General features: G+C 37.3%; 2 protein-coding genes across 3 annotated transcripts; one reads left to right on the top strand and one right to left on the bottom strand.

Moving 5' to 3' along the window:
• The first annotated feature begins 5009 nt into the window (after window positions 1-5009).
• On the top strand, window positions 5010-7922 carry LOC137718346 (serine/threonine protein phosphatase 2A 57 kDa regulatory subunit B' kappa isoform-like). Its single transcript, XM_068457875.2, has 2 exons — window positions 5010-6928; window positions 7174-7922. The coding sequence occupies exons 1-2, from the start codon at window positions 5747-5749 to the stop codon at window positions 7528-7530; spliced, it is 1539 nt and encodes a 512-aa protein (XP_068313976.2). The 5' UTR covers window positions 5010-5746; the 3' UTR covers window positions 7531-7922.
• A 736-nt stretch (window positions 7923-8658) lies between these two features.
• On the bottom strand, window positions 8659-13543 carry LOC137718718 (cyclin-A2-2). Of its 2 annotated transcripts, XM_088698173.1 has the most exons (13): window positions 13400-13536; window positions 13041-13122; window positions 12114-12473; window positions 11630-11903; window positions 11352-11485; window positions 11022-11114; window positions 10499-10632; window positions 10164-10239; window positions 9891-9967; window positions 9774-9807; window positions 9532-9681; window positions 9306-9440; window positions 8659-9161 (listed from the first exon to the last, which is right to left on the bottom strand). In XM_088698173.1, exons 3-13 carry the CDS (start codon window positions 12411-12413, stop codon window positions 9099-9101), a joined length of 1470 nt encoding a protein of 489 aa, XP_088554299.1. In that variant the 5' UTR covers window positions 12414-12473; window positions 13041-13122; window positions 13400-13536; the 3' UTR covers window positions 8659-9098. The 2 variants fall into 2 exon arrangements, with proteins under 2 accessions (XP_088554299.1, XP_068314362.2); XM_068458261.2 differs by lacking the exon at window positions 13041-13122 and having other exon boundaries at window positions 13400-13543.
• Window positions 13544-14436: the final 893 nt, after the last annotated feature.

The raw sequence follows: 14436 nt of genomic DNA, 5'->3' as shown, positions 1-14436 counted from the left end.
TAATTCTCAAATTTTGTAGGCTATTTCATGTCATTTGGGATTAATTTTGAGCATAAATTTTTGTTATGGCTTATCTATATGATTACCTTGAATGTGATTGGAACAACTTCCTAAATCTCATTCATACTCTGACCAAAGATCCTTATTTTAAGGTTAGAGATCCCTTGTTGTACATTCACATGCTCACATGATTCAATAGATTAAACCCAAGTATATTGTGGACACCCTCAAATGGAATGCCTTTAACAAAGTCAAATACTAAGGACCTAACCACAAAACAACTATGATGTCTTAGCTCAAAGGACTACTTTGCATTATCCCAACCATGAGTTCTCATATGACATGAGTATGAGAACTCCTTGTTGTTCACATTCAGTGGACTCACTCTCTATTTAGCACTTCCATACTTATCTTCGTGTCATCCACACTAATGATTTGAGACTAGTTACTATCTTGTGAGAGAAGACATAATATATGTATTAATTAAAGAGAAAGATCTCATGATCAGGAACATTTACGATATGTGTATTAATTATTATTGATCTCTCCGGATCGTCAATGCTCAATTGACAATCTTATGATCAGGAACATTTAGGATATATGTATTAATTAAAGAGAAATGTCTCATGAATCTAACTTTTTTATACCACATTCTCTTAATTACATATTTATGTGACTTATCGTTTAAGTGGATAACATTTAATGAGACGGCTTTAAAAATAATCTTTCCCCTACATCAAACTAGATTAGTTAAAACATGAAATGTTTATAAAGTAATCATCTTATGATTGGCTTTAGGGCACATTTCCAACAATTGTGCACTCCAAAAATTTTATATTTAGAGAGAAAAAAGTTTACACTTATAAAGAGTGCATAATGAGATCTTAAAATGCTAATAAAAGCAGTATTTCAATAAATATAATAAGATTTTATGGCAAAAATTTTTTGGGGGGGGGCCTTCAAATTTGGGCCATGATGTGATTGCACCTTTCGCTCTCAACGAAAGCCACCTCTGATTCAAAACACGAGTTTGGGGCACCACATGTCATAATAAGAGTGGAATGACGCTTAAATTATGGTGGACTAGCTCATGTTCTTGGCACATGAAAAATCTCTCAAGGTTAAAAGCATATAGGTATCCGAAGCCCAATCTGCCTTCTTGCTTTCTTGCTTTATGTTGCATAACTCACCTAGGTTAGTCAAAGGTTTTTTTTCTTTTTTGGACAATGCTTGTGTTTCCCCTTTAAAACTTGTGTTTCCCAAATAGAGGAACCTACTTGTCCCTTCATTACGATTAACAAATCTTTACCGTTCGAACATCATAATCAAAACTATTCATTCTCTTTATTATACAATTTGGAGACCTTTTAGTTATACATCCATACATGTCAAACCAATCAACGTTTTTGATAAAAAGTAGCATCTTCATGATGAACCGTCAAATTTTTTATGCATATAAATGGCTAAAAGAACTTCAAATTGAATAATTTTTTTCATGTATAATCTTTAGATGATGATGAAGAGAATGAACAGTTCTAATTATGATATTCGGACGGTAACTATTCATTAATCGTAAGTTGGGGGGGGGGGGGGGGGAACACATTATCTTTTTGTTTACTCACATTACTTCCTAGCTTTGCTAACAACTAATGAAGTTCTTTGTACATTTTTCTTAGAAATTAAAATTGTTTCAGGATATATAATAAAGGGGTGGTATATGCTAATACCACAATTAAAATTTATTTGCATGCATTAGTGAAAAAGATTAAGACTGTGTTTGTGTGAAGGACTCAAGGATTGCAACAAGTAAAGAAGAAATAGATTACAAGGGGAATTAAAATGGACTAAATAATCAATACAAAGGCATATATGAGAAATTTTCAAATGACTTTTTTCCTCTTTGCAAATCTTTCTCATGACTTTGTAATGCTCATAAAGTGCATTTTTGATCTTATCAATCTGACATTTTGTGATCTATTCCTTACTAACTTGACCTCAATCTCTTGTGAGTTGGAATTCCTTTTAAAAATCTGAGTGGTCAATCCATCCTTATAACTTTTAGGGTATGTTTGGGTTATGGACTTTCAAGTCTAAATTGATTCAGGTCAAGCTAGAAACGAATAGATTACAAGTTTCGTTTCATAATTCTTTTTGCCCTCAATTAGCCTAAATGTCTTGGAGCTTAGATGCCTTTCACCCAAACATAGTCTTAAAATGGTGCGTTTGTTGCACCAGACTAAATTAGACTAGACTAGTTTCAGGGACTAAGCTGGATTGATTAGACTAGACTAAATTAGATTGACTTGGTGAAGCGTTTGGTGTAGTGTTGGATTACAAATAAAAAAATACTATATAATTTTTATTAAATTAAATTTCTTTTCTATCAAAATTAATTTCTTCGTACAATCATTCTCCCAACAAACTTTGCTCTTCCCCTTCTCGATTTCTCCGGCAAGCTCCTCCACTTACTTTTTTATCTCCACAATATCACCATCTTTCTCACTTATTTTATAGTTATCTTAACTTTTAAAAACTAATTAATTTTCTCCTTCAATCTTATTAGCAACCAAATCGCGTGAAAAATGAACAGATTTCCCCAACCTGTAACCAAATAATCAAAATTGAACAGATCTCCCCAACCTTCATCGTTAACCTCTCGATCTACTTTTTGTCAGCAACGCCCATCGACGGTAGCATTGCCAGGTCCTCCATCAACTCGCGATTTTGGTCTATAGTAGCGCCACTTCAGCTCTCCCAGGTTAGGCCATGGAAAAGCAAGCACCGCCGACGAGCTAGCCATAGTGATGACATAATAGAAGAAGAATGCAGAGTGGATGTCAGGGTGTAGCAAGCATCAGCCTCATATTCCATTTTAGTCTCGCTTAATACCAAACGAAAGCTCCGGACTAAATAACGAGCTTTAAGAAGCGCATAGGGATTGTTATTCGGAGCGAGTCCCATTTATTATGTCACATCCCGACCCGGGCCCCCACCATATCCCGGGCTCGACTTCTCCGTAGCACGATATTATTCGTTTTGGGCCCCGACCACGCCCTCACGGTTTTGTTTCTAGGAACTCACATGAGTACTCTCCAGTGGGTCATCCATCCTAGGATTGCTCTCGCGTGAACTCGCTTAACTTCGGAGTTCCGATGAACTTCGAAGCCAGTGAGCTCCTAAAATGCCTCGTGCTAGATAGAGATGGGAATATACATATAAGGCTTACATGATCCACTCCTTTGGGTAATGTGGGATCTTACAATCCACCCCTCTTAGGGGCTCGACGTCCTTGTCGGCACACTTCCAGCCTGGGATTGGCTATGATACCAAATTGTCACATCCCGACCCGGGCCCTCACCACATCCTGGGCTCGAGTCCACCATAGCACGATATTGTCCGCTTTGGGCCCCAACCATGCCCTCACGGTTTTGTTTCTGGGAACTCACACGAGAACTTCCCAGTGGGTCACCCATCCTGGAATTGCTCTCGTGTGAACTCACTTAACTTCGGAGTTCCGATGAACTCTAAAGCCAATGAGCTCCCAAAAGGCCTCGTGCTAGGTAGAGATGGAAATATACATATAAGGTTTACGAGATCCACTCCCCTGGGTGATGTGGGATCTTACATGTTATAGTCCAGAAACATACCAAACGTAGGATTATAGTCCTACTCAAGCCAGTTCAAGCCATTCCCTCCTAAGAAGGTATAACAAACGCACCCAAAGAGTCTTCGCTAAAGTATATCATATATGTATGAACTGTATATTTTAAAAGTTTTGTAACAACATTCGATGTCATCTTTAATTACTTGAATTGGTATTAAACTTGCTCAAATTCATGATCTTTTTCTCCATTTCACTAACACATACAAAATTAAAAAACATATGGCCTATTATTTTTCGTATTCCAATAATTGAAACGTTATGAATTAGATCATTATGGGGGAATTGTTGACCATATTTTAATGGATGTTTTCAGGTGCTTTGGCGTTTATCAGTTGATTGGGTAAATTGTTGCATCATCTCTCTATTTCATGCATATTCGTTTTTCTCACATTTATGCAAAGGAATTAGGTGATAGATTCTTTAGCTTTGGTGTTTATTACTTTAAGATTCATTGGTGGGATTCTTGTCCACCGTGTGCAACTACGACACTTGTCATAATATTTCGAGGCTTCCAAATTTATGTTTCTTTTAGGAGTTGTCTTAATTGATTTCTTTTTTCTAATAGTTTTCTACATCTTGTTAAGGTAAGGCTTCATATCTCCTCAAATTTATTGTATCTTTGTTTTTTTCTTTCTTCAATAAATTAACAATAATATTTTTTTGTACTAGAGTAAAAGTGACATTATTATTATTATAAATAAATAAATAAAACTCCTATGTTATGGTTAAAAATTTTCGCAATGAAACCTAGACATCCTTCATTCAATAAATAAATCAAGTAAAGCGAAATTTTTTCTACTTGATTATAAATATAAAACTTTTAGAGTGATCTTTCTATCGTCATTTTGCGTTATAAACCTAAAGACAGAGAGTATTTTGAGTGGGTCAATTATAATAAATTGCGACATATTATTTTATAAACGTATGATATATTCTAATATGTAAAAACACGTATTAAATATGTCTGAATTAATAACACTATGACAATAGGATAATCGGATCAAAATATAACACGACATTACTTCGAGTGTGACTTACGCCAAAAAATTTCTCTTTCTAAATGTCTCAATCGATTAGAACAAAAAAAATGTCTCAGTATTTAATTTCTTTTCCAAAACATTGAGATTCACAAATCCACCACCACTCTCTGCCTCTGCAGCCAAAAAACAGAACAAAGAAACTACTAAATCACACATTTACAAATTACGTGTTCAATCTACCTCATACTCCATGCCAAAACCAAAACCCCTGTTTTTAACCCACCAATTTTTTAAGGGTTTTTCTTAAAAAAAAAAAAACTAATTTTACTTTTTACTAATTACACCTAATTTCACTTTAATAACTTACCGCGCCAAAGAGAACGCCCTGAATTTCCCGAGAAAATGCCACAATTTTCTCTCCCATCAAACAAGAAAATAAAAAATAAAAAATTACAGCGAGAAAAGAAAACAAAAAACAGTAAAGTCCCACAGATGGAGATCACAAACAACAATCTGCATCCCATAATCACAAAATAAGCAAACCCAAAAAACAAAAAGAAAAAAAAAAATCCTTAGATTTCCATCTCAGAATCTCTGTCCTTATTCTTCAATTTCTCCAACAAAAAGAATACTCCCTTTTGTTCCAAAGTTCAAATCTTTCTTCCAATTTCAGATTCAAACCTTCAACAATCTGAAATTTGCCCCCACTTTTCATGTATATCTACATTTCTTCCTCTCTCTCTCTCTCTCTCTCTCTCTCCAAGTTTATTGAGAGGTTTCATGTTTGATTGGTGAGTGCAAAGTAATTTGAATGCTCTCAGAGTTTTCCATTGTTGTTGCTCTTGCTGGTGTTGGTTTTTGGAATCAGAATCTGGGGACCCACATTGCCAAGATCTGATTTTTATTCAATGCCCTCAATTTCAAACTTTTCTCTCAAGAAATTTCAGAAATTGCCTCTGTCTTCCTCCAATTTGAGCTCAAATCTATGACACAAATCTAAATTAGGGTTTTGTTCTTCCGCAATTCATAAATTATTTTGCTGGCAAATTATGGGTTTGTTCTAAAGTCTCCGTCTTTGTTGATATTTTGATAAATTTTCACAATGCTCAAGCAATTCCTCAGTAAACTGCCGCGGAAGGCCTTGAAATCCGACGAGAGGCCGGAGTCGCCGCGGACGAACACGCCCCGCTCCGGGAGCCGGACTGGGCCGTCTGGCCTCGGCGGGGGCACCCCTCGATCCAACGGTGCAAATAGCTCGGGCCCGGGTAAAGCGAATGCCCCGAAACGCATGTCGTCTGCGGTGTTTCCGGCTAGCGTGGTGGCCGGAATCGAGCCTCTGGTGCCGTTCAAGGACGTGCCGACGTCGGAGAAGATGAACCTCTTCGTTAGCAAGGTGAGCCTTTGTTGCGTAACGTTTGATTTTACGGACCCAACTAAGAATTCGATAGAGAAAGATGTTAAGAGGCAGACATTGCTCGAACTTGTGGACTTTGTAGCAACTGGGTCGATGAGATTCAGCGAGCCTGCCATTTTAGCAACCTGTAGAATGTGTGCCATTAATCTGTTCAGAGTTTTCCCGCCAAATTACCGGTCGCGTTCTAATGGTGGGGCGGGTGAGAACGATGATGATGAGCCCATGTTCGACCCCGCCTGGCCGCATTTGCAGATTGTGTATGAATTGCTGCTTAAATTCGTGACTTCTTCGTGTCTGGACGCGAAGATTGCAAAGAAGTATGTAGACCATTTGTTTATTTTGAGGTTGCTTGAGTTGTTTGATTCCGAGGATCCTAGGGAGAGAGATTGTTTGAAGACCATTCTGCATAGGATTTATGGCAAGTTCATGGTTCATAGGCCATTTATTCGCAAGGCTATCAACAATATATTCTATCGCTTTTTGTTTGAGACAGAGAGACATAATGGGGTTGCTGAGTTGCTGGAGATATTTGGGAGTATTATTAGCGGGTTTGCGTTGCCCTTGAAAGAGGAGCACAGGGTATTCTTGTGGAGGGTTTTGATTCCTCTGCATAAGCCGAAGAATCTGGGGTCTTACTTCCAACAGTTGTCCTATTGCGTCACGCAGTTTATAGAGAAGGAGCCAAAGTTGGCTAGTGTTGTTATAAAGGGTTTGTTGAAATATTGGCCGATAACAAGTAGTCAGAAAGAGGTGATGTTCTTGGGTGAGTTAGAAGAGATTTTGGAATCGGTTAACATGGTGGAATTTCAGAAGGTCATGGCCCCCTTGTTCTGCCAGATAGCATGCTGCATTAACAGTTCCCACTTCCAGGTAATTTTCAATTTTAGTGTCTCATTTAAAGAGAGTTCTATTTATTCTTCGCTTTGACTTGTATTATGTTTATATTATAGTAGATTTTGGACCTAGAAGTTTTAGGATAACTTTTAGGAATGCAGACATTTGCATTGAGGAATTTGATGATTGCTTCTTGTGTTTCTCAGGGAATGCGTATATTCTTGTCTTAAGCTCATTCCTCGGAAAACAATTTACAATTTACTTGTGTCTAAATGTTTCAGGTAGCTGAAAGGGCCCTGTTCTTTTGGAACAACGACAACATTGTCACCTTAATTGCGCATAACCGTCAAGTAATTCTGCCAATCATTTTACCAGCCTTGGAGAGGAACTCTCATAACCACTGGAACCAAGCAGTTCTTAATTTATCTTTAAATGTCCGAAAGATGTTTGTGGAGATGGATGAGCAGCTATTCCTCTCCAGCCATGCCCACTTCATGGAGGAAGAAGCAAAGCAAAGCTTGGCAGCCAAGAAGCGAAAGGAAGCATGGGAACGGTTAGAGAATGCAGCTAGTCTCCAGCCAGTAACCGGAAACACTGCTGTTCTGGTAACGCCTATAGCAACCTCAATCGCCTGTTAAAAATTAACTTTCGAATTGATGCTATCGCGGCCGATGTTTTCCCTTATTTCCTCCCTTTTTACGATGGTGGGGAGTGACAAGATTACGAGAAATGTATGGAAAATGGCTGTAGTTTCAGGGGTGGGATTGTATTTTTGTAATGGTCCTGTGACAGCCAGTTGTTGTAACCTTGTTTTTTGCTTCCCCCAGAAAGGTGTTTCTGGGGGAGGACTTCCCCACAATTTTCTGTACTACTACTAGCTTAATTGACTGATTCCTTTTTAGCCCTCTGTAATATTTGATGTTCAAGAGCAGCTAACATGTAACGGGTTTGCTCCAACCGTGACGTTCCGATCCATGTAAGTCGTTCTCTTGATGTTCGCCTATGTTTTTATGAAAACTAATTATAGATCCATGTGTTTGTCAATGCCAAATTATTGCAGGCACTTTTCAGTTATGGTTCTCAGATCTTCTGATTTAATGGGTCCCTATAAATATAAAGCTACCTGATATAATGAAAGATATGAAAAATAAGAGATAACTAGGTAAGGTGGTCACATCATAATCCATGATGGGTTCCCCTGTTGGTTGGCATGTTGTTTGACAAAAATAATTTTGCAACGATGAAGACTTTCATGCACCTGTTTCATGAAACCTGGGTCACATTTGCTACATTGTGCGCCTCATAGATGGTCATCAACGTGAAACAACTATTTCATACAATTGGTGCATGAAAGTTTTTCTCCTCAACGTGGAACACCATTGATGTGTCCATTCCAATCGCATTAGGTTAATGACTCATAACACAAGGGTTTTCAACATCTTGAACTGAGTAGTTGGTTTGTATGGAAAGTTGTTGGATTTTGGCTTGTTTGGGATTACTTTCGTAGGAAGCACTATGCTCATAAGTACTTTTGTTGTAAGTGATTTCATTAGAATCCAAATGCTTCTTGAAAAAGCACTTCTAAAAAAATTCACGTTCATTTGAAAGTGCTTCTTAAAAAGCATCTGATAGGTGTTTCACCATAAAATGATTTGATGATCCAAAAACTCTATGATATACACATATCACCTGCAAGCATATTACCTCAGTTACTTATTTTGATGAAGATATCAGTACATGTTGTATCAAATAGAATCACAGCAAAATGATTGATAACTATTTTCAACTTTTTTTTTTTCTTTTATCCCATATATGAAGTTCTAGATACAAACAATCAAGGAGCCACATTTCCTGCTTGAAACTTGCAACCCAAGTCACAGTAGCTCTTAAAACTTCCCCCATGTGGTGAGAGGTTTTGGTACATTATTTTGCCAGGAGCCAAATACATAATTGTTTGTCCTAACTGTGTCTTAATCTAGAAGAATTTGAGGCTCCAACGACAGATCTGGAAGCACCAGAAACATTAAACAACAAAGGAAGGGAGGGCGGGCGAACGGACAGACAGACAACAAAGTTAGATGGAAGGTTAGGGAATTTCATGTTGGAGATCTGGATGTCCCTCAAACTCTAAGTACCCGAATGCAGAGAGCTTCTGCTAGTTAATAAATATCTGTCACGATTCAGCTCTTATAGAAGAGTTAGTGAATTATTGATCTTCGAAAGAGTGAACCACCCGTTGTTTGGAGGTCAATGTAGCCACTGACTTGAACTGTCAAGACAATAATTTGAATCAGAATACTGAATCTAAATGAAGTGAAACTAGACATGATTTTTAAGTTTGAAGTGCTGTTTCTAAAAATCGTCTTCTGACAAACGTGATCAATCAGAAAACAAACTTATATAGTCCTAATACCTTCTGGTGTTTATACTTCTCACGAATTGAATTTAGGAGGCAACCAGTGGTGTTCAATTGCAAATCTTCCAGTGCAACAACTGTAGTTTTGAGCTGTGAAGTTTTGTACGAGGTGTAGTGCTCTAAAGTAGGGTTCTGCAAAATGTAAACCTGACATTCTTCAGACAATTTTCAATGAGAACAAAGTAAAAAACCTCAACTACGAGAGAGGCACAGATTTGCATACCCATGGATGGTCTGACTGATTGAGTGTCCATCTGGCGAGGAACACAGTGGAGGCGGCTATGAGGGAAGGTAGGAACTTCAGGAAGCCGTATTCAACAAGAGCCAATTCTGCTAAATAATTTGCCAATAACTCCAGTTCAACACAAGGAACCTGCATAACAAAGTAATTGAAATACAACTCTTTTCTTGTATGGTAATTGATTTTTCAGAAGCTAAGTGCGGACAACGTATAACTTAGAATACCTTATAAGATGCTTGAGCTGCATGAATGAACCTCCTGAAACCCAAAAATCGGTTTATTCAGTTCACTTCAGACGGCATTTTCTAAGCAACATAGATAAACCTTGGTGAGTGCATTACCTAAGAAATGTTTTTATGGTGGGAACAGATAACTGGAAGTGCATGAAATTTAGAACTTGACTCTCCATTTTTAATACCTGCAAGATTTAATCAGGAAGTATGTGAATTAGTACGTAACTAGTTATACCAATGGAAAAGAGTTAGAACGTAAGCATGAGGGTGGGCATTGCCATGTGAACTGCACACCAAGCTTTTGCCTTCGAATTATACTAGGTAAACAAATCAAAGTTTTATGAGGTCTAACGTAGACAAAGTTTATGACTAAGAACGTACCTCCTCTCTTGAGTAAGTATTGTCTGTGATGATGCAAAATTCTTCCACTTGCGGTGCACATATTTCTTCATACTTCCTTTGAGTCATAAGAAAAATACATAAACCTCAGTTAATGTAATGATAAAATAATTAAAAGAGGAGTATTGTCATTGCTTCCTCATCTACACTCATGTGCCAATCCACATGCAACACACATATATACAGAAGTCTGTCGAAGTCTACCAAAGATGATGCCATCAGATAGCCCGAGTAAACATCAATCAGGATCTTTTTTATTGATAATTTAACAATAAGACACTAGAAAGCACCACCTATGCACCTAATATAGCACTTACGAGGCAATTAACATGCAAGTGACTCCAAGCAGCTGGAGCCTTTGCTTTTCAATATAATTTTGAGAGAGAAACCGATCAATGAGATTTACTGTGAGGTAAAGTGTATCTGGAACCAGCTTATATTCTTCAGAAACCTGAAAGAGACGTAAGAAGATATTAACACTAAAGCATATGTTAACGGAAAATATTCTTTAGTAAATCGCAAAAGAATAGTTCGCTTTGTGCTCAACGCATGGCTCCGTTGTGAACCGAAAATATTGCCTATCCATGAAACAATAAAATTCAGATTTTCTTGACTAAGATAAAAAGCTCCTTTTGAATTCGGTAAGCAACCACACAAGGGTCATTTTAAATGGAACAAAAAATGGCTCAATATCTGCAAAACAAGAAGAAAAGTTGGACTTTATACTTCGGGACTGAAGTCCAGGTTTTTCAGTATCCCTATTAAGAAGAGATTAGCATGGATGCCCTTAAGCAAGGGCACACCATATCATAGAAATATCAGAGCCATTTGAATAAGTACCTCCACAAGCCAATCAATCAAAATTCCTCGCATGCTGGGAGTGATATCCTGCTGCAATCTTTCCATATAATCAGTTGATGGTCTTCGCGCTACCTGAGGAAGAATAAATTTTCTCTAAAGTCAGAATCAATAACGTTCCTGACGTTATTTTAGCAAGCACAGATCGCCCTTTCCTTTACTATGCACCAGTATAATTAGATAAATTGTTTCAGTGTTTAATATATACGAAACCTTACACTTCTCTGTCCTGTCAATTCAAGCAAAGAATCAATATTGCTATAAGATTACAATTAATAATGTCATGCTGTACTAGAATTCTGAAACACTAACCTCTGTCAGGCAGATATTGCTGTAAATATCAGGGGCATACAAGCTGCACGCTAGAGGATCCCTTAAGTTTGAGTCAATATTCACGATGTCCAGGACATTTGAAGATCCCACTATCTCTCCAACCATATATTCTTCTGCATGGTCCAATCAAAACAACATTATCCTTTGCTAAAATGATTTCAAGTTTCCCCTTCTCGTTTTAGACTTTGCAAGCATCACTCTAACAAAGTATAGGCTCAGGCACGAAAAACTAGTCAGTTTAAGAAGATAAAATATACCTTTCTTTTGGGGGTTCCAAAGTTCAGCAGATTCGGCGGGAGCCTGTATTGTAAGCATTAAATCTGCTCCTCTATGTTGTCCCAAGGTATGACACATACCCTGGGGTACTGGCTCTTTTGGTAGAGTGGGCTCTAAAGGTTCTGCCACCCTTATTTTGGATAATTCCTCAGCTAACTTTGCTTTTACGTCGTCTTGAATTATTGGAATTGCTTCAGAGACAGTTGAGGCCACCTTAACATTCTTTCCAAGTCCTCTTCTAGCCTGCTTGTTAGTCTACCGGTAACAACAAATTCTAAGTTAGAATTACTTAAAAAGTACTAACATAATAGACAATCAAGCATATCATCGTCCCCTTTGTCAGGTATAAGGGTAACGGTTCAATTAATTCAAAATCATGTGAGGTTTCTTGACAAACATAAATATTCAGACACAATTCAGTACTTTTGCAAATAGGGTTAGAAACCAAAACATTCAAATGTATACCTGAATCTGAGATGCATCAGTGCAATTAACATATGAACTTTCAGAGGTGATGTTTCCTACATCCTTAAGCACTGCCCTTCTTTTATGCTGCAAGCCAACATTAGCAATTGCAGATGCTTTGTTCTCATCTGATGCTGCTCTTTTGGAAATCGCTCGAAGACCACGCTTCTGATCTTGTTTAATGAAAAGTTTCGAGGAGGAGAGTTCCTCACTGGATGCGCCAAAGGCTTTAGACCGTGCTCTTGTGATTCGGACATTAGGGTCTTCAACTTTGGCAGCATTTGCATTTTCCTTATTCATATTTGCCTGCCTTGTAGAAGAGCAACGAATAAATTCAGTCGGAACCCTTGTTCATGGAACCTGCATTTTCAAATCAGTTCATGTCAACAAGAGTTACTGTGCATGTTTTCACAAACAAAACAAGCATAAGAAATCAGCCCGAAAAACAATTTTCGCCGAGTACAAAGGGACAAAAACGAAATGCCCCTTACGGTCCTCTACAAAATTCGATTGCATTTTATGCAACATAAAGATAAATCAAAGATTTTTTCCATTGAAGCAGCAAATTTTTTACTTTGACAAAACCCACCACAACTTGCAATGTCAAAGCAAAACAGGGGATTCAGATGAAGCTATCTCAAAAGGGTTCCCAAGCCATAACCACAAAACAATTTTCTAGCTTTGCAAATTCGATCACTTATTATTTTGTAAATAAAAATTTAAGAAAATGGGATGAAAAAGAAAAGCTTTTTAATTTCTCATCAGCCATTGATTGTTTTTAATTAAATTAAATGAGAAACTGGCATTTTTAGCGTTTTCCAGGTCCAGAGCGCATGAAAGACAAATGTTTAGCAATCTTCTATTCCTCTGACACATTTTCCCAGCAACCAAACAGAAAATTAAAGAAGAAAAAAAATACTACTTTACCAAAAAAGGAAGAGGCCGAAAACACCGCAAAATCCAGCACCAAAACCCTAATTTCTTCAAAATTCCCACCTCCCACCCCCATCTGATTGTAAAAATTCATAAAAAAACGCAGTTGATAAAAAATGCACCAAATTTCAACCGATAAAAACGAAAAAGATTTAAAAGGAAAAAAACAAACGTAAGGAAAATAAGGACACCAGCGCCAGATCCATGAAGCGAACCAGCAAGCGTAAAACGACGTGGTTTCTGAGAATCTGGCAGTGGATAACAGAGAGAGGAGGCTCAGAAACTTGGAATGCATAAAAACTGAGCCTTTTTGCTGGTTGGTAGTGAAAAATGAGTGTGGGAGCTGGGCTTACTATGCTTGCGGGAGCTCCGACGACGGTGACGGCCGGAAGAGCTCGGAGGAAGAAGGAGGGGGTCCGGAGGCTCAGCTTCGGAAAAGGAATTGTGTGGAAGTGACAGCAGAAAGAGAGAGAGTGTGTGTTGATATAAAGGGAGTGAGGGGGAGGAGCGTGAGCGGGACGGGGTTTATAGTTTGAACTTCCAAAATTCCACATGGAAGCCAAAAAGCAAAAATATTTTTTGTTTTATTTTATTTTTTTGGTTATTTTGACTTATTGTTATTTCTCTTTTTAACACATGACGATGGAAATGATAACCATTGGATTTGTGTTATGAATTTTTGGTTTTTGTCGACCATATGATATGTTATGTTAGCAAGTTGTCAATTAGATTGATTGCGTTCTTGATATAAATATAAAACGATGTATTTTTCATTCTAATTTTGGATATATGAGCTCATACTGAAGCACGAGAAATTGTGATTGTAATATTATCCTTATATAAAGGAGTTTTATTAACGAACATGCTCAAAGGGGCAAAAACATATATGTAAGATAAATAGAAGATATTGTACAATGTGCATCGAATACAAGGCAAAATGTCACATATTATTATACAATTGGAATGACACTTGAAAAAAAAATTATTCCTCCAATGTACATTAACATGATTACACGTGGCATACCATCATGTATTTGGAGCACACTGAAAATTTTCTAGGTATATAGAGTTAAAACATTTACATCAAACCTAATATTATTAAATACCCAAGTTAGTTGTACCATATTCGGGGATGATAAACTCCTTAACGAATCGTTTAAGGATGAAACGATTTTCACGCTGCATTACAAGAACAAAGCACATTACCAAATGTGGTTTGTTGGTCTTTTTCTACTAAGCTCAATTTTTATATGAATTGTAATATTTAGATAAGGAGTAGTATACTATTAACAATATGATCTCAAATTAATGGATTTATTTATGCTCTAGCAACCAATCTGAATTGAGTGTTTATAAAATAATAAACATTGATCCAAAATTAATTTAAGAA

The sequence above is a fragment of the Pyrus communis genome, chromosome 8 (assembly GCF_041283825.1).
Source record: "Pyrus communis isolate YQ-2024b chromosome 8, ASM4128382v1, whole genome shotgun sequence".
NCBI lineage: Eukaryota > Viridiplantae > Streptophyta > Magnoliopsida > Rosales > Rosaceae > Pyrus > Pyrus communis.
This window is presented reverse-complemented; position numbering and strand designations above follow the sequence as displayed.